A 20,876-nucleotide genomic window follows, 5' to 3' on the forward strand; every position below is an offset into this window, starting at 1 on the left:
ATCTCCAAGCCATTTTCACCTTCATGGCATATGTTGCTCACACATATGTACATGTGGACTAATCACATGTGTATCTCACATAAACACAATTAGTCCACCTAGGTTGTCACTCAATTACCAAAAACGCATAAGGACCTTTTAGCAAGGTCAAAGGGCTTGGTAAGATTGCAATATCCAATGACTTGAGTATTTCCAATGTGCTACTAGTAGAAAGCTTGAACTTCAACTTTTTGTCGGTAGCTCAATTGTGTGATCTTGGTTTCAAGTGCATATTTGGTGTGTATGATGTAGATATTATAAGTGTAGATGGCTCTAACTTGATATTCAAAGGATTTAGATATGAAAATCTATACTTGGTTGATTTAAATGCTAGAGAAGCTCAATTGACAACATATTTGATCACTAAGTCTAGCATGGGTTGGTTATGGCATAGAAGGCTTGGTCATGTTGGAATGAAACAATTGAACAAGTTGATTAAGCATGACTTAGTTAGAGGTTTGAAAGATGTCACATTTGAGAAGGATAAGCTATGTAGTGCATGTCAAGCCAGAAAACAAGTTGGTAACACACATTCTAAGAAGAGCATGATGAGCACATCTAAGGCATTTGAGTTGATGCACATGGACTTGTTTGGACCAACCATATACACAAGCATTGGTGGAAACAAATATGGATTTGTGATTGTGGATGATTTCACTAGATACACATAGAGTGCGGACAGTCCGACGGTGCCACCGGTGCCCTATACAGAAAAGATAGGGGTTCACAGAGTGACCGAACGCTGGTGGTGCAGTGACCGAATGTTGGGTTTAGAGTCCGGTCAGTGACAGCAGTAAGAACACAGTCTCGGTCTTGTGACCGGACGTTGACGTGTAAACTGACCGGACGCTCATGGTCTGAGTCCGGTCAGTGCTGATGTACGCTGACATGAGGCGCACAGAGGAAATGTTGAGTGATCGGACGCCGGGTGAGTCCAGTCGAGCATGACTGGACGCGTCTGGTCATAAAATTTCACGTTTGGAACCTTACTAGAAACAATCGGACGCTGGGGTCCTATGTTCGATCACTTTCTAACTGACGCGTCCGGTCATCACTTGACCATTGAGATCGGGCAATCGGCATTTGAAGCCGATGACACGTGGCAAGCATCGGGCGACCGAACGCTGGGGTCCTGCGTCTGATCGATCTGACCGGAGCATTTGGTCACCTCATGTTGTGCCTAGTGAAGGGGTACAATGACTCTATTTCATGGGGGCTTCTATTTAAGCCCCATGGCCGGCTCAAGCTCACCCTCTTGGCCATTTGCATTGATATAGCAACCTTGTGAGCTTAGCCAAAGACCTCCCACTCATTACCATCATTGATTCATTATCTTTGTGAGATTGGGAGAGAATCCAAGTGCATTGCTTGAGTGATTGCATCTAGAGGCACTTGGTGTTCATGTTTTGCTGCGGGGTTCGCTTGTTGCTCTTGGTGGTTGTCACCACCTAGACAGCTTGGAGCAGCGGAGGAAGATTGGCATGAGTTGGTGATTGTTCGTGGCCATCTCTGGTGATTATGAGGGGGTTTGTACCCTACCTAGCAGAGCGTCGAAAGGTAACTCTAGTGGATTGCTCGTGTCATTGAGTTACCTCACTTGTGGATAGGTTCTTGCGGTGTCCAATTGCGTGGACGAGGTTCGTGCAACACCTCTTAGCCGCTGAACCACCAAGTGTTGGTTGACACAAGGGGACGTAGCGTGTTGGCAAGCATGTGAACCTCGGGAGAAAATTGATTGTCTCTTGCCCTTTGGTATTCTCCCGGTGATTGATAACGTATTCATCTTGTGATTGGTTCACTCCTCTACATGGCGGTATAATCACCTCACTTACTCATTTACATTTCCGCAAACTAGCTATAATAAGCTCTTTAGTGTAGCTAGAATTAAGAGCTTGTTTTGTGGATTAAGTTCATCTAGTGGAGCTCTTTAGTGTAGCAATTGTGAGAGCTCTTAGTGAGTAGTGACCTAGTAAATTGTGTGCCTACTGATCATAACAACTAGAATTGTTGGACGGGTGGCTTGCAACCCTTGTAGAGCTAGAGCATGTTTGCATTTCGCTATTTGTTATACTAATCAAATTGCTCTAGTCGATTTGTAGATTTTTAAATAGGCTATTCACCCTCCTCTAGCCATATTAGGACCTTTCAAGTGGTATCGGAGCAGTGGTCACCGTTTGATTGAAGGCTTAATAACCTCGGTGTTAAATTATGGCTCAAGTTGTGTTCAACCATGTGGGGGCAAACCATTATTCTTTGATGGCATATGCTATGATTATTGAAAGAGAAAGATGAGGATGTATCTTGGTTCAATCAATGATCAAGTTGGGAGGTGACCGAGAATGACTATGCTATCATTGATCCCGACAATCCCACCAACCAAGACAAGACCAACAAGCAATGCAATACAATGGCTCTCAACACCATATACAATGCCATTGATTCCAAGGTGTTTGTCAAATCAAGGATTGTGAAAGAGCTAATGAGGTGTGGAAGAGATTGGAGGAAACATATGAGGGAACACCGACGGTAAAGAGTGCCAAGTTGTACATCCTCAAGGATAAGTTGACAAGCTTCAAGATAAAGGATGATGAGAGCATTTCGGAGATGTTCCATCGGTTGCAAGTAATTGTAAATGACTTGAAGGGTTTGGGAGAGAAGATCAAGGATGATGATGTCTCTCATCGGTTCTTGATGTGCCTACCTCCAAGATTTGAGATGTTGAGATTGCTTATCATAAGAGGAGGATTAAAGGAGATTACCCCTAACCAAGTACTAGGTGATGTCATGACACAAGAGACATACCGTGTGGAAAGGGAAGGGGTTGACAAGGATGATAAGAAGGAAGACGAAGACAAGAAGAAGAAGAGTGTAGCATTCAAGGCTAGCTCATCATCCAAGAACAAGGGCAAGTCCAAGAAAGAATCAAGTGATGATGAGGATCTTAGTGACATTGATGATGAAGCCATGGCTCTATTTGTGCGCAAGATGGGCAAATTCATGAAAAAGAAGGGCTATGGTGCAAGAAAGAGAAGAGATCACACCAAAAGCAAAGAATATGTGAGAAGATGCTACAATTGCAAGAGCCCCGATTATGTTGTAGTGGATTGTCCCTACAATGGTGACAATGATGAGGATGAGAAGAAGAAGCACAAGAAGGACAAGAAAGAAAAGAAGGAAAAGAAGGACAAGAGGATGACCTTTCAAAAGAAGAAGAAGGGTGGAGGCTATGTGGTCACTTGGGATAGTGATGGCTCTTCAGATAGTGATGACTCTAGTGATGATGGCAAGAAATCTATCAAGAAAGCACTAGCAAGCATCGCCATCAATAAAAAGCCCTCCATCTTCGACACTTCATTAACATGCCTCATGGCAAAGCCTACCAAGGTAAAATATAATGTGAGTGATAATGATGAATGTGAAAGTGATGCTTGTAGGAGTGATGATGATGAAGAAGAGTACTCCAAGGAGGAGCTCATGGACATGTGTGAGCAAGTGCACACTTGCTTTGAGATGAAGAGAAAGGAGTGCAAAGAATTGAACAAGAAAGTCAAATTTCTTGAGCAATCTCTTGATGAGCTCAATGCCACTCATGAGAGGCTAATGGAAGCCCATGAGAAGCTTGGCAAAGCTCACTCTAAGCTTGAAAAACTCACTCTTCTCTCATCGAGCAAGTCAAGAAGGAAAAGTCCAAGAAGGAGCAAGTGATCGTGTCTTGTGATGTGGGACCAACATATGATCTCATTGATGAAACTTTTTATAAGCCCATTGTAGTTGCTCCCACTAACACTTCTTGTAGCACTACTGTCGACAGAATATCATCGGCAGTCCTCCGAGGGATATCCCACGAAGGTTTGTGGATTTAGCTATTTGTTATACTAATCAAATTACTCTAGTCGGTTTATAGATTTTTAAATAGGCTATTCACCCCCCCCTCTAGCCATATTAGGACCTTTCAACCATTAGTGAGGCATCATAAGTGAAATCATCACTACTAGATGAGGTGGAAGTGGAAGTACTATAAGAAGGGTTAGTGGGAGGAACAATGATAGGCATAGATAACAATTCATCAATTATATCACAAGTTAAGCCTACATTGCAAGTTTCAACATGCTTCTTTTTATTTTGCTCATCAAGCAAAGAGGAATGAGCCTTTTCAAGCTTTTTGTGAGCCTTGCCAAGCTTCTCATGGGCTTCCTCTAGCTTCTCATGAGATGCATTGAGCTCATCAGAGGCTTGCTTAAGGGCTTTTAGTTCCTTACGCAAGCTTTTGCATTCCCTTCTCTTGATGTCAAAGTGTTCTTTAGCATCTTCTAGCATGTCAAATAGTTCATCCTTAGTAGGTTCATCATCATCACTATCACTTTCATTTTCATTTTCATTATCATGTTCCTCATCACTTCCATCATCACAAATTTGTACCTTAGTGGCCTTAGCCATGAAGCATGATGGAGTGTCGAAGAGAGAAGGCTTCTCATTGATTGCAATGCTTGCAAGTGCCTTCTTCTTGGTGGTCTTGTCATCATCACTATCATCATCATCACTTGAGGAAGCATCACTATCCCAAGTGACCACATATGAACCACCCTTCTTTTTCTTAAAGGTCATCTTGTCCTTCTTCTCTTTCTTTTCCTTCTTGTCCTTCTTCTTGTTCTTCTTATTGTCATCATCATTGTCGCTATTGTATGGACATTGAGCAATAAGATGATCTTTGCTTCCACATTTGAAGCACCTTCTTGACTCTTTCTTGTTCTTGGATGAAGATTTCTTTCTTCTAGCACGGTACCTTTTCTTCATCATGAATTTGCCAAATTTCTTGACAAAGAGAGCCATCTTCTCATCATCATCATCATCCCATGAACCATCATCTTCACTTGATGTATCTTGCTTTGCCTTGCCCTTAGATGATGTGGCCTTGAATGCCACACTTTTCTTCTTCTCATCCTTCTTCTCCTTCTTTTCTTTCTTCTCATCATCATCTCTATATGTATCATCGGTCATTATATCTCCCAACACTTGGTTTGGTGTTATGGTGTCCAAACCACTCCTCACTAGAATAGTGACTAATGTGCCAAATCTTGAAGGTAAGCATTTCAAGAACTTATGGGAGAAGTCCTTGTCCTTCACCTCTTCTCCAAGTGCTTTGAGATCATTGACAAGCACTTGAAGCCTATGGAACATCTCTGGCACACTCTCATCCTCCATCTTGAAGCTTGCAAACTTTTCTTTGAGAATGTATGTCTTTGCACCCTTCACGGCTTGAGTGCCCTCAAATGATTCTTCCAACTTCTTCCATGCCTCATGAGCTCTTTCAATGTTCTTGATTTGCTCAAATGTTCTCTCATCCAAAGCATCATGGATGGTACTAAGAGCAATGTCATTATTTTGAAGTAGTATTTCTTTGGCGGCGGTGGGAGTCTCTTCATCTTCAATCTTAATCTTTGTCTCTACCACCTTCCAAACCTTCCTATTGATTGACTTGATATAAGTTGTCATCTTAGCTTTTCAATAGGGATAATTTGAGCCATCAAATTGGGGTGGCTTCTTGGTGTTGTTGATTTGAGCCATTTTTACACCGAAGGTTGTTAAGCCTCAAATCACGGTGACCTCGGCTCCGATACCACTTGAAAGGTCCTAATGGCTAGAGGGGGGTGAATAGCCTAATAAAAATTTCTACAACAACACTTAACAAACCGGTTAGACAATATGAGGCGAAGCAAGTGTTGCGCTAGCCTACTAAAAATGCAAGCCACCTACCACAATTTTAGTTTCTATTGTCTCTAACCGCACAATAGCTATGGCACTACACTAAGTTAGTGTGCTCTCAAATACTTACTAAAGAGCCACACTAACCAAACTAACAAGCTCTCACAACTAGGTACACTAAAGAGCTTGATAACTAGTTTGCGGTAATGTAAAGAGAGCAAGATAGTTATACCGCCGTGTCGAGGAGTGAACCAATCAATCACAAGAATCAATATAAATGAAGATCAATCACCTCGGAATCAAATGATGAACACAATGATTTTTTTACCAAGGTTCACTTGCTTGCCGGTAAGCTACTCGTTGTGGCGATTCACTCACTTGGAGGTTCACGCGCTAATTGGCATCACACACCAAACCCTCAATAGGGTGCCGCACAACCAACACAAGATGAGGATCACACAAGCCACGAGCAATCCACTAGAGTATCTTTTGGCTCTCCGCCCGGGAAAGGTCAAGAACCCCTCACAATCACCACGATCGGAGCCGGAGACAATCACCAACCTTCGCTCGACGATCCTCGTTGCTCCAAGCTATCTTGGTGGCGGCAACCACCAAGAGTAGCAAGCGAATCCCGCAGCAAAACACGAACACCAAGTGCCTCTAGATGCAAACACTCAAGCAATGCACTTGGATTCACTCCCAGTCTCACAAAGATGATGAATCAATGATGGAGATGAGTGGGAGGGCTTTGGCTAAGCTCACAAGGTTGCTATGTCAATGCAAATGGCCAAGAGAGCGAGCTTGAGCCGGCCATGGGGTTTAAATAGAGAGCCCCCACGAATAGAGCTGTTGTACCCCTTCACTGGGCACAACACGGGGTGACCGAACGCTCTGGTCATATCGATCGGACGTAGGAACCCAGCATCCGGTCGCCCGATGCTTGCCACGTGTCCCTTCTCTTCAAATACTAAGCGCCCGATCCCAACGATCGAGTGAAGACCGGATGCAGCAGCTCAAAGTGACCGAACGCTGGACCTTAGCGTCCGAACGTTTCTAGTAAGCATCTAGAAATGATTTTTCACGACCGGACACGTCCGGTCATGCTCGACTGGACACACCCAGCGTCCGGTCACACGGCAACTCCCCTGTGCGCTGCCACATCAGTAGGACCGGACGCACCCTATCAGCGTTCAGTCACTAAGTGACCCAGCGTCTGGTCAGAGACCGACGCTATATGCCCTTTGCTGCCACTGACCGGACGCGCTGGTCCAACCAAGACCAGCGTTCGGTCACTTACAGTGACCTCTGTCTTTTCTGTCTAGGGCGCCGGTGGCACCGTCAGACTGTCACTCCGCCAGTGAAGTTCCTAACCCTTGCTCAAATATTCCAACCACCAAGTGTATCACCTTGTGCACATGTGTTAGCATATTTTCACAAACATTTTCAAGGGTGTTAGCACTCCACTAGATCCTAAATGCATATGCAATGAGTTAGAGCATCTAGTGGCACTTTGATAACCGCATTTCGATACGAGTTTCACCCCTCTTAATAGTACGGCTATCGAACCTAAATGTGATCACACTCTCTAAGTGTCTTGATCACCAAAATAAAATAGCTCCTACCATTTATACCTTTGCCTTGAACCTTTTGTTTTTCTCTTTCTTTTCAAGTCCAAGCACTTGATCATCACCATGGCATCACCATCATCATGTCATGATCTTCATTTGCTTCACCACTTGGAATGTGCTACCTATCTCATGGTCACTTGATAAACTAGGTTAGCACTTAGGGTTTCATCAATTCACCAAAACCAAACTAGAGCTTTCACGCGGCCGGGCCGATCCGGCCGCCACAAGCCTCGGACGGACGGCTGGCTGCCGTTCGCCGCGACGCAGGAAGCCAGGCCACAAGATCGCCCGTCCCATGCCGCAGCGGCAGTGGAGAAGTAGCCGCATCCGGCGTCCACCGCCCTGACCCCAATGAGCCAAGCACGCGCTAGCGTAGATCTGGGGGAGAGAAGGCCAGATCCAGCCCCGAGGAGCCTGGATCTGACCCACCGGCCGACGAGCTCATCGGAGAACCACTAGGAAAGGGTATGGAGGTGGAGGAGTTGGAAAGGGGGGGAGAGGAAGTGGCTGTGGTGTGCACCACTTTTCAGGCCGCCGCCACCACACACTAGAGGGCAGCGACGGTGGCCGGAGGGAAGATCGGGAGGGGGAGGCCCTAGGGGCGCCGAGGTGGTCGCCCCCGAGTCGCCCTTGGGGAGCGCTCGGGGGAAAGGAGAGGGTTCGGGTTTACTAGCCCAGATTACTAGTACCATTTCTTCCTTTGGAAGCGAGTGTCATTTCTCGCTTTCTAGATATACCAGATGGTGAGCATAATTCTCAGAAAATCCGTCTCTGAAGTGCTGCTGTTGATGACAGTGCCTACTCTTTGGCGCGAGCTAGCAGATCGCCAGGGGAAACTCGCGCGCAGGACCAGGATCTTTACGCGCGTGCAGGTAATTTTTTCTAAGTGCTACAAGATTGAGAGGTGAGATTGAGAATTGTTGGAGATGGTTTTTTTCCTAATCTTGCCAAAAATCTTAGAATGGGTTTTGGGTACTCTTAGAGATGCTCTTAACAAGGGTTAATAAATGTACTAAATTTTTAGCCAAGTTTAATTGTTAACCAACTGGCTGACCTACCCTAGCTATTCTAAGCAAATTTTTAGTCATAACTAACAACTAGCCTTAACTATAAAAAAAAACAAAAAAACAAAGAAACAACTAGCCTTAGCTGATCTAAACAAGCACTTTAGCTCGTCAAAACCAGCAAAACCATGTTTTTAGCTCGTCGCCTTATTACAATAGTGATGAAGATGGTAACTACAACCAATGTCACCAGGCAAAATTCTGAATGACCAAAGTAAGCTGTGTCCTGGCAAATGCATCAAAAATACTCTATCCGTCCAAATATATAAGGCACAACCACTTTTTATTGATGTTCATAATATAAGGTGTTTTCTCTCTATACGCACGTACATCAATATAGCAGTACTAGTGTTGAGAGAGAGAGAGTTAAATATGCTCTTTGATCTCTGAACAAGACATGGTTACGCTTTATATACTTGTAGTTGGAGGAACGGGGCGTTCCCGTAGTAATATTGATCCAGATCTTAAGTATTAAGCCCTACGGGCATTACACTAGTCACTATTTCTTCCTTGCTCTCTTACGTGGCAGTCGCATTTGCCACGCAGCGTGACTGCAATGGCGGATCTACATAGCATTTTTAGATAAATAGATAGATCGACAGAGCGTACGTCCGTCTGACTGCTGAGAAACAAAAACCCTAAAATAAGCTCGGAGCCCGTGAGCACAACAAAACGTTTATTCTCCGCCGAAAGGAACCCCCAAAGACGGCATCGGCCCGGCCCATCGCACTGGTTCTGTGCATGCTGCGCTGGCTGAGCTACTGGTGCATGCACAGCAGCACAGGGCACAGTCACAGCAGGGAGCGCGGCGTCCCTTGTCCCTGGCGGCCGTGTGCTGTCAAACTGGCACTGGCACGCCCGTGAACAAGGCCCCGTGCTCCCGTCCGCTCACGGGACGAATACGACCAAACGCGCGCCCGCCACGCCCCCATCTTCACTCACCTCCCCCCGCTTTTGTCCACATCCCCTGTAAATCAGCGCCAGCCAGCCACAAGCCCGCACCGCGACTGCAGTTGAGACCAGTTCGCCGCCCCTCCCCTAGATAATCTCGTCTCGCCAGGGACGGCAGGCCGTGCCGTCACGAGACTCCTCGCCAACCGCCGGGCCGGGTCGTCAAGGAGAGACCGAGAGAGAGTGCGCGCGCGCGCGGTGGGATCGGAGAGATTTCGTTCTAGATCGAGCTCCCCTGAGGATGGAGCGCGACAGTTCCTGCAGGCGGCTCACGGTGGTCGGCACCATCCTTGTCTGCGCGGCCCTCTTCTCGCCGCCCGCCGCCGCGCTCAACATCGGCATCCAGTCGGCCGGCGACGGCGCGGTACGTACACAGGCTAAATTATATATGCTTGGAGTAGCTTTCAGCCTTTCATCATGCTCATCGTACGCACACGTACGCAGCACGTCGTTGCCCACTAATCTAGCTCCACACCCCTGTTAACTGTGCTCTTTGATTCGCGTGCAGAGCAAGCAGCAGGCGTGCAGCCGCACGTGCGAGTCGGACCACTGCACGAGTACGTACAATTAACCCGTCTCTTCCACCGTTTATTTCCTCGTAATTGCATCGATCGCTCACTTATTAAGCGCCCGACATGATTTTCTGCCACTCAACAGCGGCGCCGTTCCTGCGGTACGGCAAGTACTGCGGCATCCTGTACAGCGGCTGCCCCGGCGAGCGGCCGTGCGACGCGCTGGACGCCTGCTGCATGCACCACGACAACTGCGTCCAGGCAAAGAGTACGTTACGTTATATACACAAGCTCCAGTCATCATGCATCTTCAATTGCTAGCACGAACGTGGGCTGATGCCGGCGGCTGCGCGCGTTGTTGTATACGTACCATGTATGCAGTGGACTACCTGAGCACGTCTTGCAACGAGGCGCTGCTGGACTGCCTGGCGAGGCTGCGGGAGGGCACGTCCACGTTCGACGGGAACAAGTGCATGATCGACGAGGTCATCGACGTGATCTCGGTCGTCATAGAGGCCGCCGTCGTCGCCGGCAGGGTGCTGCACAAGCCGTAGCCGCACGCGGCGGCCGTGGTGGGCGCGCGCGTAAACAGCAGCCTGCGGCCTGCGCCCTGCGGTTGGTGGATGATACATCTTTTTCGTGCTTGGTTTAGGGGTGGTGGCGTCCTGGACGGCTGGCCGGGGCCCGGGGCTGCGTCGTCGGCTCACATGGCGGTTTGTGTGCTAGTGCTACTACTAGCTGGCTAGCTCCCACAGGCTGTCAGCCCGGCCTAAACTGACGACAAGATATATCAGCCCGTTCGTTTCGTCGTAAACGATCGTGGATTATTTATTGCTGGCTGGTTTAGTACGAGAGAAAAATACTATTTCAGCTTATAATCTACGATCGTATACGAGCAAACGAACCGGCTGTATGTATGTAGATTACTAAAGAAAGCTTGTTTGGTTTTGAGCATCTCGTGTCCCTATCACACTGTATTACCTACCGTATAAGTATAAAGAAAGTTTCCTCATGCTGGTTTTGGTGTCTTGGACAGTCTACACTCTACACACGTGTGTAGCTTGCGTTGTTGCAAATGACGAATAATACAGAGTGTGTACTCAGCAGGATCATCATGTGATGGATGAACCTTGATTTAGGATCTTGTACGTGCTGCTGCCGGAACGATTTCATGATCGCTCGATCTGTTTGTTCCTGAGACTCGGAGGGAATCTGCGCCCACTGATCGTCTGGCATCGACGCTCCAGTGATGCTATCTCGTTGTCCATAGTCCACACATTGCTGTCAAGTCCATCCTTCGGATGCATACAAATACAAACATTGGAACTAGTAGCGCGTAGCGTCCGTCATACGGTCATACCCTCATAAGCTCAGCAGACAGCAGTCAGGAATGACCAAAACTACAAATGTGATGCAATGCCAAAGAACAAAATGAAGAGCAGAGCGTGCAGCGGCTGCATGCCTGCGCCAAAGAGCAGGGCAGCGTTCCATGATCGAATGGAAAGTAAGCTTGTGTAGTACCAATAACTGGAGATTTATTGGATGCATAAAACAAAACATAATATGTCAATGACGGCAATACAGTAGCAAGAGTATTTACAATTTACATGTTTACAGGTGAAACGGAAACAGCATGGCCCAGCTTGATTCCCCCATTTTATTTTATTGTGCAAAGAAGCGATCCACAAATCACTTGCTGGGAATCTCTGTTGTTTTACTGCACTACTGGTAACTGGTTTTGCTAGGACACATAAAGAGGTTCAGGAGCCGTTTTCCTCTGTATCCTGATAAAACAAAAGAAATTGTTAGAAAAACAAAGGAAAAAACCAATGTCAACACTCAATATGCATCAATGGCGAAGCTAGAGCAGATTGGACGGAGGTGCACTTGCCTTATGGGTTCATAGACTTGTCTATAAGGATGGGTCCATAGACTTGTGGGTCCCCATTTACAATGGACATATATAGTGGAATACTGGAATTTTAATCACAATCACTATTTATATAATCTTGAGCCCCCTTATGTTCATCATAACCGTGGGCATGAGGCGTACATGTTCAGCAATGCATACAAACTAGTAGTTGCCTCGTTTCATAATCAAAGATGGGTGTATCTATATTGCTGAAACATTAACCTCGTTTCATAATCAAAGAAGGGCGGGCCTGGTGCAAGCGGTAGAGTCTTACCACCTGTGATCGGAAGGTCCCGGGTTCGAGTCGCAGTCTCCTCGCATTGCACAGGCGAGGGTAAGGCTTGCCACTAACACCCTTCCCCAGACCCCGCACAGAGCGGGAGCTCTCTGCACTGGATACGCCCTTTATTAACCTAGTTCTCCCATGTTTTACTGTTACCACTATTATCAACTCACTGAAGAGCAACATTGTCAACTGAAACATCATACTATCATAAGTGTGTCTAGATCAACACCTTAATAAGTTGCAGAGCAAACCTAATAAGCAAACGGCAACTTTATGCACAAAATGTGTTATTTTGTTTGTCAATGGAGTTACCAAGCACTAATATGTTTTGGTTTAGTGAAAAGTGCAGACTATCATATGAAACCTACCAATGAGATAATTATGCAGTTGTCACAAGCTTGATTTCAGAAGGGAAACAGTGCTAGCCACATCCCATCCAAGATTGAAGACATAATTTATAAGCATTTCTAGTCAATTATGCCAAGACCTTTTAGACGTAAAGGAAAATCAAAACAGTATAGTAAAAGAATAATTCTTCAATAGTGCCATTATGAACTAACCAGTTGTCTTTGGACCATTCACATCCTTCAGTATCAACTACATGTAAGCTCAATGCATGTCTTGACGCTGGAGAAAGGTTCTCAAAACTGTACACAAAAGGCCAAAACACTATTAACTTGAAACAGTACAACACAAGTAGGAAGCATTAGTAATATAAAGGAGAATTCCACCTCTGATGTATCAGATCTCCATGTATAACCACCAAAGCACCAGATTTTACTTCCAGCGGTACAAATTCTTTCTGATCATAGGCTGGGGAGGGGCGATCAAAATGTGTACCATTTTCATCTCTGACCATACGCCTCACCAAACCCTCTAATACAAAACACAAAAGTTAAAAGAAAACTTAGACAGTCCTGCCTTTCAAGACGTTCTTTGCCATAAAGTATTTGTGTGAAAGAAATACTTTTGTGTGATCCTGGAATTGCCCACAGGCAACCATTGTTGATCGTTGCGTCTTCAAGTGCAAGCCACAACCCTGTGCATGTTCGAGGTTCCGTGTAAAGGAATGTATTATCCTGGTGTGGCACCACCTCACCACCAATACCTGGTTGCTATCGAAAAGAAAAAAAAACAATAAGAAATTAAGAAATAGCATACAGTGTCAGCAAAAAGTAGAGTCTAAAAAATCTACCTTAAAGATGTACATAGATTGAATGACTGCAGGCCTCTTGTAGCCTAAAGAAGAGAACAAGCTTGCAACACTCTCCGAGAAAGAAAACTTTTTGAACACAGGATCAAGTTCATGTAATGCTGCATATCAGGAAAGATGGCGAAGGTAAGATATCTCAAGCCCTGTTCTTCAGGACTTCAGGCCAGACTGGATACCATTTTTTCTTGAATGCCTTGTATAATACATTCACAACATTGAAGACAATAGGGGAGGTTTATCCAAAAATGATGGGAGTTATAACATAACACCACTTTACAAAACAAACTGAAGCACATAAATATTTAAGATAGCTAGATTACACGAACTACAAACATCTATAACAAAGATAAGTCTACAGTGGTGCATTTAGAATGCACATACATAATTGAATTAAATGCAACAAAATTTGTTATTTTTAAGATTATTACCACCAGAAGAAACTCTGAAAGTCGTTTAAAAGTGGAATCTCTTTAGAAGTTATAGCTTATCATCTTTGGGTAGAGCCACAGAAGTATAATAACATACTGTTAGTACAATACTACAATAACAGAAGGTGATGATGATTTTCTTATATTTAGTGAAACAGGGTGTTTCCACCACTATTTCCTATTTACTGGCCAAATTAAAGTATGCACATAAGGGGGAGGGGAGGGGAGGGGGGAGGGGGGCACGATATTGAAAAAAATGATTGAGCCCACCATATGAAAGAAAACTAGGTATAAATGCTTTCTAGCTGAATGTGACAGCACCATGCCCATACTTACCATGCCCAACTTTATTAATTGAAAGTTCTTTTGGCTGTTTCAAGCATCCATCATCTCCATACGCCTTTTCTGTGAGTGAAATAGTGTCAAAGAAAAAAAAAAGACATGAGGCCCTCAAGCTGTCAAAATGTTGTCAACCAGTTGAGCAAAAAAAGGGGGGGATAGAAAATCTCAGTATCAACTATCAATTAAAATTTTTCACATAGGTAAAGGTACAGAAACAATAAACTAAGTCGGTAGAGCGAGGTACAGCTATTTTCACATAGTCCAAGGCAGTACCAATTCCTAGTTCGTAAAATAGATTTAATAGAATTGTGACATATTCCTACTAGTCTGAGGGGAACAAATCACGTACCCTCAAAGAAGAATGAGATATTCTCTGCACTCTTAAAGAAGTAATCATCCTTCAACTGCCGCTGCAATGGAAAACAACATACCAATTATGCTAAATCTGAGTATGCACAATATGCTATTTATAAACGGCAACAGGCTACAAACATAACCAATTGAAACAACAAAAAATAGCGCAATGTAAACCAAACATATGTGTAATTCAAACCCAGCAATAGAATTTTCAAAAGATAGAGATGTAGGTGCTCCGGCATCAGGGTGTGTATATGGAGAAGGAAAAGAGGAAAAAATTGCAAAAATGACACTCGAAAGATTGACTCCTTTACGATGACACTCGGGTGGATGACAAGTGGTTGTATATGAATGTGGGTCCAGTGACGCAATCGACCGATGTTGAGTCCCGTTTTCGCAAATCGCCCGGAAAGGAGCGCAACAAAGGCAGGAACCGAGACTGGCCCAATCGAAGCCGATGGCGTACATGATCCTTGGTGGAGAAGACGGCGGAGCTGGCGCCATCGAACCCAGCGACAAGCTCGGCCATGCGGTCCCGCATCTCCCGCACCTCCACCGCGCTCGAGAACGAGTCCATCACGACGTACCCTGGAACCAACCAACGCGATAACGAGTTAGGGTTTCAGCTCGATACGACTATACGAGCAGCGACATTCGCCGCCGGTTATCGGGATACCAGGAGCGCGAGGGCGAAGGAATAGGCCTGAGGGTGGACAAGCGGCCGGTGCGCTCACCATTGGCCTCGAAGAAGCTGAGCTGGTCGGCGGCGAGGCTACTGGCTGGCGGCATGGCGGCGAGCGGAGGTGGAGGGAAGGGGAGAAGGTTGACCGGAATAGTGATGGAGTGAAGGGTACGGAACTTCTTCTCCCGACGCTGCTAGGAGGCGATTCCTAGCCTCCCACGACCCACAGCACGAAGCGATTCGATCCTCGGCCAGTCGGCCCCGTTGGAACCGTTTGTGTGGGAAACGATTATAATCTGATTAATCGGGATTTTCTGGTAAGGCGCAGTATATGAATAATCTACGGTTTAGATAATCGAAGTGTTTGTAATTCTAATGGTTCCTAGGTTGCGTTGTTACGAGATAGCTAAATTTTTATATTAAAAATATACTGATCACACGATAAGATAATAATACTGTAAAATTAAATAACGACGTTAAAGTGACATTTAATCTAAAAAAACAAAGTTCGTGACATTAACATACTACCGGAGAGCGTGGCGTCGGAGGCTCACAAACTCTACCATATAGACCTTTTTCGTGATGCGGTTAAGATAATGTTTTATATCGTTAAGAAGAAATCTCCAATATCCATTTATTTCGTGCGCCAATAAATCCACGAATAAGTTTCACGATATCTCCATACCATCCTGTACATAGGTTATGTTCATGTGTTACAACGAAAAAAAATAATACCACGATAATATAAATATTAGCACATGTTGTACCATTATCCAAAAAAACTATACTTCAAGCATGATGTTTCCAATATTTGGTTTGGAGTCAATTATCAATATTACACGAGGATCCTTAAAACATGAACAGTGAGAATAAGTTCAAATTTACATGTCAGTGCTCAATGAAATTTACAGGATGGCACTGCTCAATGAAACTTTTGAAATGTTCAGAGTACATACATGAACTGCCGACGGAAAATTCAAGAAAAAAAATAAATTTTAAAGATTCTTGATGCTAACATGTTTAATATTCTTCAAATCAATATGTGTGACAATTTCAAATCTGATCATGGCTTTCTATCAGCCCAATGATTTAATAAGAGATTAAAATACAATTGATCCCACAAGGACACCGATAAGATTCAAAGATTATAAACAATTCAGTGAGATAGTATCAAGAGTCCGTGTGTTCAGAGAGATTCATCTGATTGATGGATAACATTTAATCCAACACATGCATATTTATACCACTTTGACTATTGCAATTCGGATCTCTGTTGCTATATGGTTGTCGTGATGTAATATCTAGAACTACCGCCTACAACCTCTGATAGAGCACACGAACTGAAGTACTGAACCTCTGTGAATTTCTGAATATCCAAAGCAAAAAAATAAATACAGTCTGAACTTCGGTAAATAGTCACCTCTAACTGTAAGTTGCAATAAAACAAATGACTCAATTATTATGAAATGGCCACTTCAACGCAACATCGTATATTCATTACACATCGGATATTCAGAGTTCCAAATGCTCTGAACATTGAAACCACCAAAAAATCTTTGCAAAATTATTCTAAATATGCATACTTGAATAATCTTTCCATATTTCAAAATTAGATGCAAAGGTGCAAAGTACTAAAGGAAAGAATATTAATCAGTTTTAGCCCGAAGCTATTTAAGTTGAGGGCAATCAATCCAGATACTCATGTTGCAAATTATCTCTACAACCAATTGAATGTGTTAGCCTAAGATTAGTGGTACACTGAACCCCTTCTCAATCTCTACAATTAATTAAGATTTTTAAAGACGTTTATATTTTTTCCCATGAGCTAAACATTCATAGATTAAATTGTTAAATATCTATAACTACTAATTGATCTGTTAATATAAGGACTACAGACTGCTAAATCCTATTTTGCACAATACAAACAATTTTGACCATTTAAGGATTCTACATTTAGGCAAGTTTGCATCAATCAAAATTCAGAACAAACCATAAGATGCAACATGAAAATTCAGTTTTAGGTTTCATGTCTCCTGTCCTGATGAATTATTGTAGATAAGATGGTACGAAATTGCAGGCTATACAACAATGTAAGGACTGAATTTTGATGGTTGAGGTACAAACCAAGTACAACTGAAAAAGCAACTCATAAAGAAGCACAACTGCACAAGTAACAAAAAGGTAGGTATTCTTATCATCAAGAAGCGATAGCAACTTCCAGCAGGTGGCTTCACATGACGGGAGAAGCTAATTTCTTTTTTCTTTCTTGATAATTATTTTCTCTATTTTTAAAATTCACAACCTTTTTATTACTTACAATTTTTCTCTGTTTTAGAAGTTGAGTTATACTAAAGGCCATTTCATTTTCTCGTGCAACAAACAATATGATTGTTTTAGTTTCTCGACAACCAACCTGATAAAATAAAATCAAATACCTTAAATTGTGCTGGTATCTGATGATGGATGCATCCACTATCCAGCATTCAGTTAGCTAACTGTCTATTACAAACTCTAAATGCATATGGGCCATACAGATTCTCATTAACTAAGACTGACTGTAATACTTATAGGTTGCCAATTTGAGGTTCACTGGTGACTTCAGGTGAGTTATGAAGGCAAATAAACTGAGCTGAGCACTGAACTGAGCACTGAAAGTTGCTCCACAGCACTGAACAGAGCACTGAAAGTTCAGTGTTTTGCTAATACGACAAGACATTGCAAATAAACTTCAAAATCACTAAAAAAGATGATAAAAGCAACTGTCTTTGGTTAAATAAGCCATGTAGCTAAAAATTAAAGAAGAGACTGAAATATTAATTTTTGGTTATCATTGTTTCCATGAATTTTGGATTCGACATATGGAAATGGTATGTACAGATTATATTGAGAAATACTTTGATAATATGATAAATGTTACCGGGTCTCTTCATATTATAATAGACTAATTAGTTATGAAGTAGTATTTTCGAGACCACTTGCATAGTACATGTCAAATGCCACTTATGTTTGTCAGAGGGAGATGATAGTTTCGGGCGTCACCTTCTCCTATCTCTGGGGTTCCTTCAATATAAAAGAGATACTACAGGGTGGAGATCGCTACAGCGAGGGCAGCATCAATGCAAGTCTGGAAGACCGGGAGTTTTTATGGCAATGGCTACAAGCCCCTTCAGATTTGATTGGCAGACTGCCATATGGACTGCTGAGAGGAAAATAGTTGCGCGCAAGAGAGAGATCGAGAGCATGGAGGGATACCTATCATCATTGTAAACTTAACTGAATTGCTTATTAAAAGAACGATTAGATACCAAATATTCAGGACGATGAAGATTTATAGAATAAAGACAAATCTTTAACAAAGCTTGCTTATCTATTCATTTCCCAAGCAGCAGAAGCAATCAAATCACTACAATCTTTTTCACCAACAACAAACGTATGCCCTGTTCTGCAACTAGAAAATAGAAAGTAAGTCACAGCAAAACTACACAGTTTTGGGGGGACAAGCAATCAAATTATGTGTTTACCTTCATATGATCACCAACCAACGAATATCTTTTTGGCTTTCTATAGATTGCTAAAACAGAACGATATTGACAAACTGTAGAGTTAGAATTTTCAGGTTTCGACAACTCACCTCACATTGGCATTGCACAACATCTCCATATAAGGAACGATGTTCAGGAATAAGACCAGAAAGCTCTAATGCGGAGTCATTCATCTTGGTGAAGATAATGGTTCAGCCTCCACCGAAGCAAAGAAAAAAATAGTGAAGTCAATGAAAATTAACAGCATATTTAAGGAAGCGAAGACCATTTGTGGTTAGTACGTACTGGCTATAGCATATGGGATAACTTGAGCCCTTGTTGCCTTGTCACAAGGGATTACGTAGGGGTTGCTTGCTGTTGCGGTGGTGCGCTCCTCTATGAGGAGGCGAGAAGCAGCTTCAACATGTGCCTCCGGCACAACCTCAACACACACTGCCTAGCTCCCAGCTCAGATCTGCTAAGCCTTTTCTTTACCCTGTAGAAATGCAATTAGCATGAACTTACCTGCAAACCCCAAAAAGCACATGAAAATTGAGTCATGGATAATTACCAAATTCCGGTAATGGTTTGGCATCCAAAGAAATAAATGATTCTTCAGAAAATATACACACCTGCAGTTGCAAATGTATATTAGCATAAATACATAATATTCCATTCAAGAGGATACACCTTTCTTGAACAGAGATGTCGTTTCACTCATAAACTGATGCATTTTCAGCAGCATGGCCCTTGTCCAGGTTGACCTCGAAACCAATTACTGTCTCAGTCTGTATAGCTACTCTTTTCCATTCACTACATCATCGTTTGTGAGGTCCATATCTTCCACTTACCCCTCTTCAAGATCATGTACCTAGCAGATGGATTCTGATCCAATTACTACCCAAAACACCAGCTTCCCCTTCTGCTTGAAGTTCAGAAGCCAGAGGCTCCACCACATTCGCGTCAGACTCGCAAGGTGCCTCAAGGTTGATGAGTTCGTCTAATGACATTTTTTCGCGGGGCAATTAGCATTCACATTCCTGAATAATATATACTTGTAATGAGAAATTAATTGTGTCAATCCAAATCAAAATAGCTTACGTTAGGGTCTGGGTCTAAAACCATAGATAGCTTAATGGGTACTCAGATTCGTACAGCGGTATGGGAAGAGAAGAGACTCAGTTTCGTACAGCAGGAAGGGAAGAGAAGAGATGGCATACCTAGTGGGTGCTCACCGCTAGGGAAGGGGCGGATGAGGACTTGATGTGGGGAGTCGCCGGCGAGGACGCACCGCCTCGAGGGTGAGGGCGAGGGCAGGGCGAAGACTGCGGGGCAGAGGGATCGACGGTGACCCGAGGTGGAGGGAGGGTGTCTCCCATGCCGCCGCCGGCCTGGTTGGAGGCCGCCAGCGTGGACAGCAGGGGCCGGGGGAGTCCGGTGGCAGCCAGGCTGGGCTCAGGGTCGTGCCATTGGCGTGGCGGCCCATGTCTGGCAGGGGAGTTGGGAATCGCCCTGTTCGCCTCTCGTCAACACCACGAACGCGGATGGGTCACAAGGGAAAAAGCGGAGTCGTGGTCACCGTCACAAGGCGCGAATGTCGCGCGGATGGGTTTCCATCCACGACCCCGATGATCCAGGCACGTCGGGGATGGAGGCGCGATCGGGGCTTTCCTTGCTGCGGGATGCGGGAGATTGCCGGTGATTGCGCGGCCTAGACCCAGGATCGTACGGGGAGAGGCGGGCAATCATGTGAAATGATCTTTATGCACCTAGGACAAAAGCATTTTCAACATGTACGCCTCTTGTTGGGCCGTCCATAAATGAGCATTTCGACATCTTGCTATGTCTCGCCCTTCACCACTGCAACTACTTGTCGGCCCACCACGGCACCACCTCCTTCGCTGACTTCGCCATCACAATCACCTTCACATTGAGTGGAAAGGGTGCAGGTGAAAGGTTCTAGTGTGATTTTAGTAATTGAGTGACAACCTAGGTGGACTAATTGTGTTTATGTGAGATACACAGGTGATTAGTCCACATGTACATATGTGTGAGCAACATATGTCATGAAGGTGAAAATGGCTTGGAGATGTTGCAAAGCTCACACATGTGATGATGAAGGAGCTTATTGCACATGAGACATGATATTGAGTCATGTGATCAAGGTGAAGAAGATCAAGACAAGACTTGGCTTGATGGACCGGTTGCAAGCGTGAAAGACAAGTCGGAGGCTTTGGA

General features: G+C 44.2%; 2 protein-coding genes across 5 annotated transcripts; one reads left to right on the forward strand and one right to left on the reverse strand.

Moving 5' to 3' along the window:
- The first annotated feature begins 9,390 nt into the window (after positions 1-9,390).
- LOC136475145 (phospholipase A2 homolog 3-like) lies at positions 9,391-11,009 on the forward strand. Its single transcript, XM_066472703.1, has 4 exons — positions 9,391-9,749; positions 9,894-9,942; positions 10,043-10,165; positions 10,279-11,009. Exons 1-4 carry the CDS (start codon positions 9,627-9,629, stop codon positions 10,449-10,451), a joined length of 468 nt encoding a protein of 155 aa, XP_066328800.1. The 5' UTR covers positions 9,391-9,626; the 3' UTR covers positions 10,452-11,009.
- A 396-nt stretch (positions 11,010-11,405) lies between these two features.
- On the reverse strand, positions 11,406-20,352 carry LOC136451625 (phytanoyl-CoA dioxygenase 1-like). Of its 4 annotated transcripts, none has more exons than XM_066452465.1 (14): positions 19,859-20,352; positions 19,271-19,678; positions 18,945-19,163; positions 18,749-18,855; positions 15,170-15,413; positions 14,902-15,023; positions 14,428-14,488; positions 14,073-14,141; positions 13,291-13,409; positions 13,063-13,210; positions 12,827-12,971; positions 12,656-12,742; positions 12,084-12,201; positions 11,406-11,681 (listed from the first exon to the last, which is right to left on the reverse strand). In XM_066452465.1, the coding sequence occupies exons 5-14, from the start codon at positions 15,222-15,224 to the stop codon at positions 11,658-11,660; spliced, it is 948 nt and encodes a 315-aa protein (XP_066308562.1). In that variant the 5' UTR covers positions 15,225-15,413; positions 18,749-18,855; positions 18,945-19,163; positions 19,271-19,678; positions 19,859-20,352; the 3' UTR covers positions 11,406-11,657. The 4 variants fall into 4 exon arrangements, with proteins under 4 accessions (XP_066308562.1, XP_066308446.1, XP_066308500.1 ...); XM_066452349.1 differs by having other exon boundaries at positions 18,157-18,855; XM_066452403.1 differs by lacking the exons at positions 18,749-18,855; positions 18,945-19,163; positions 19,271-19,678; positions 19,859-20,352 and adding an exon at positions 15,646-15,806.
- Positions 20,353-20,876: the final 524 nt, after the last annotated feature.

Source organism: Miscanthus floridulus, chromosome 1 (genome assembly GCF_019320115.1).
Source record: "Miscanthus floridulus cultivar M001 chromosome 1, ASM1932011v1, whole genome shotgun sequence".
In the NCBI taxonomy this organism is placed as follows: domain Eukaryota; kingdom Viridiplantae; phylum Streptophyta; class Magnoliopsida; order Poales; family Poaceae; genus Miscanthus; species Miscanthus floridulus.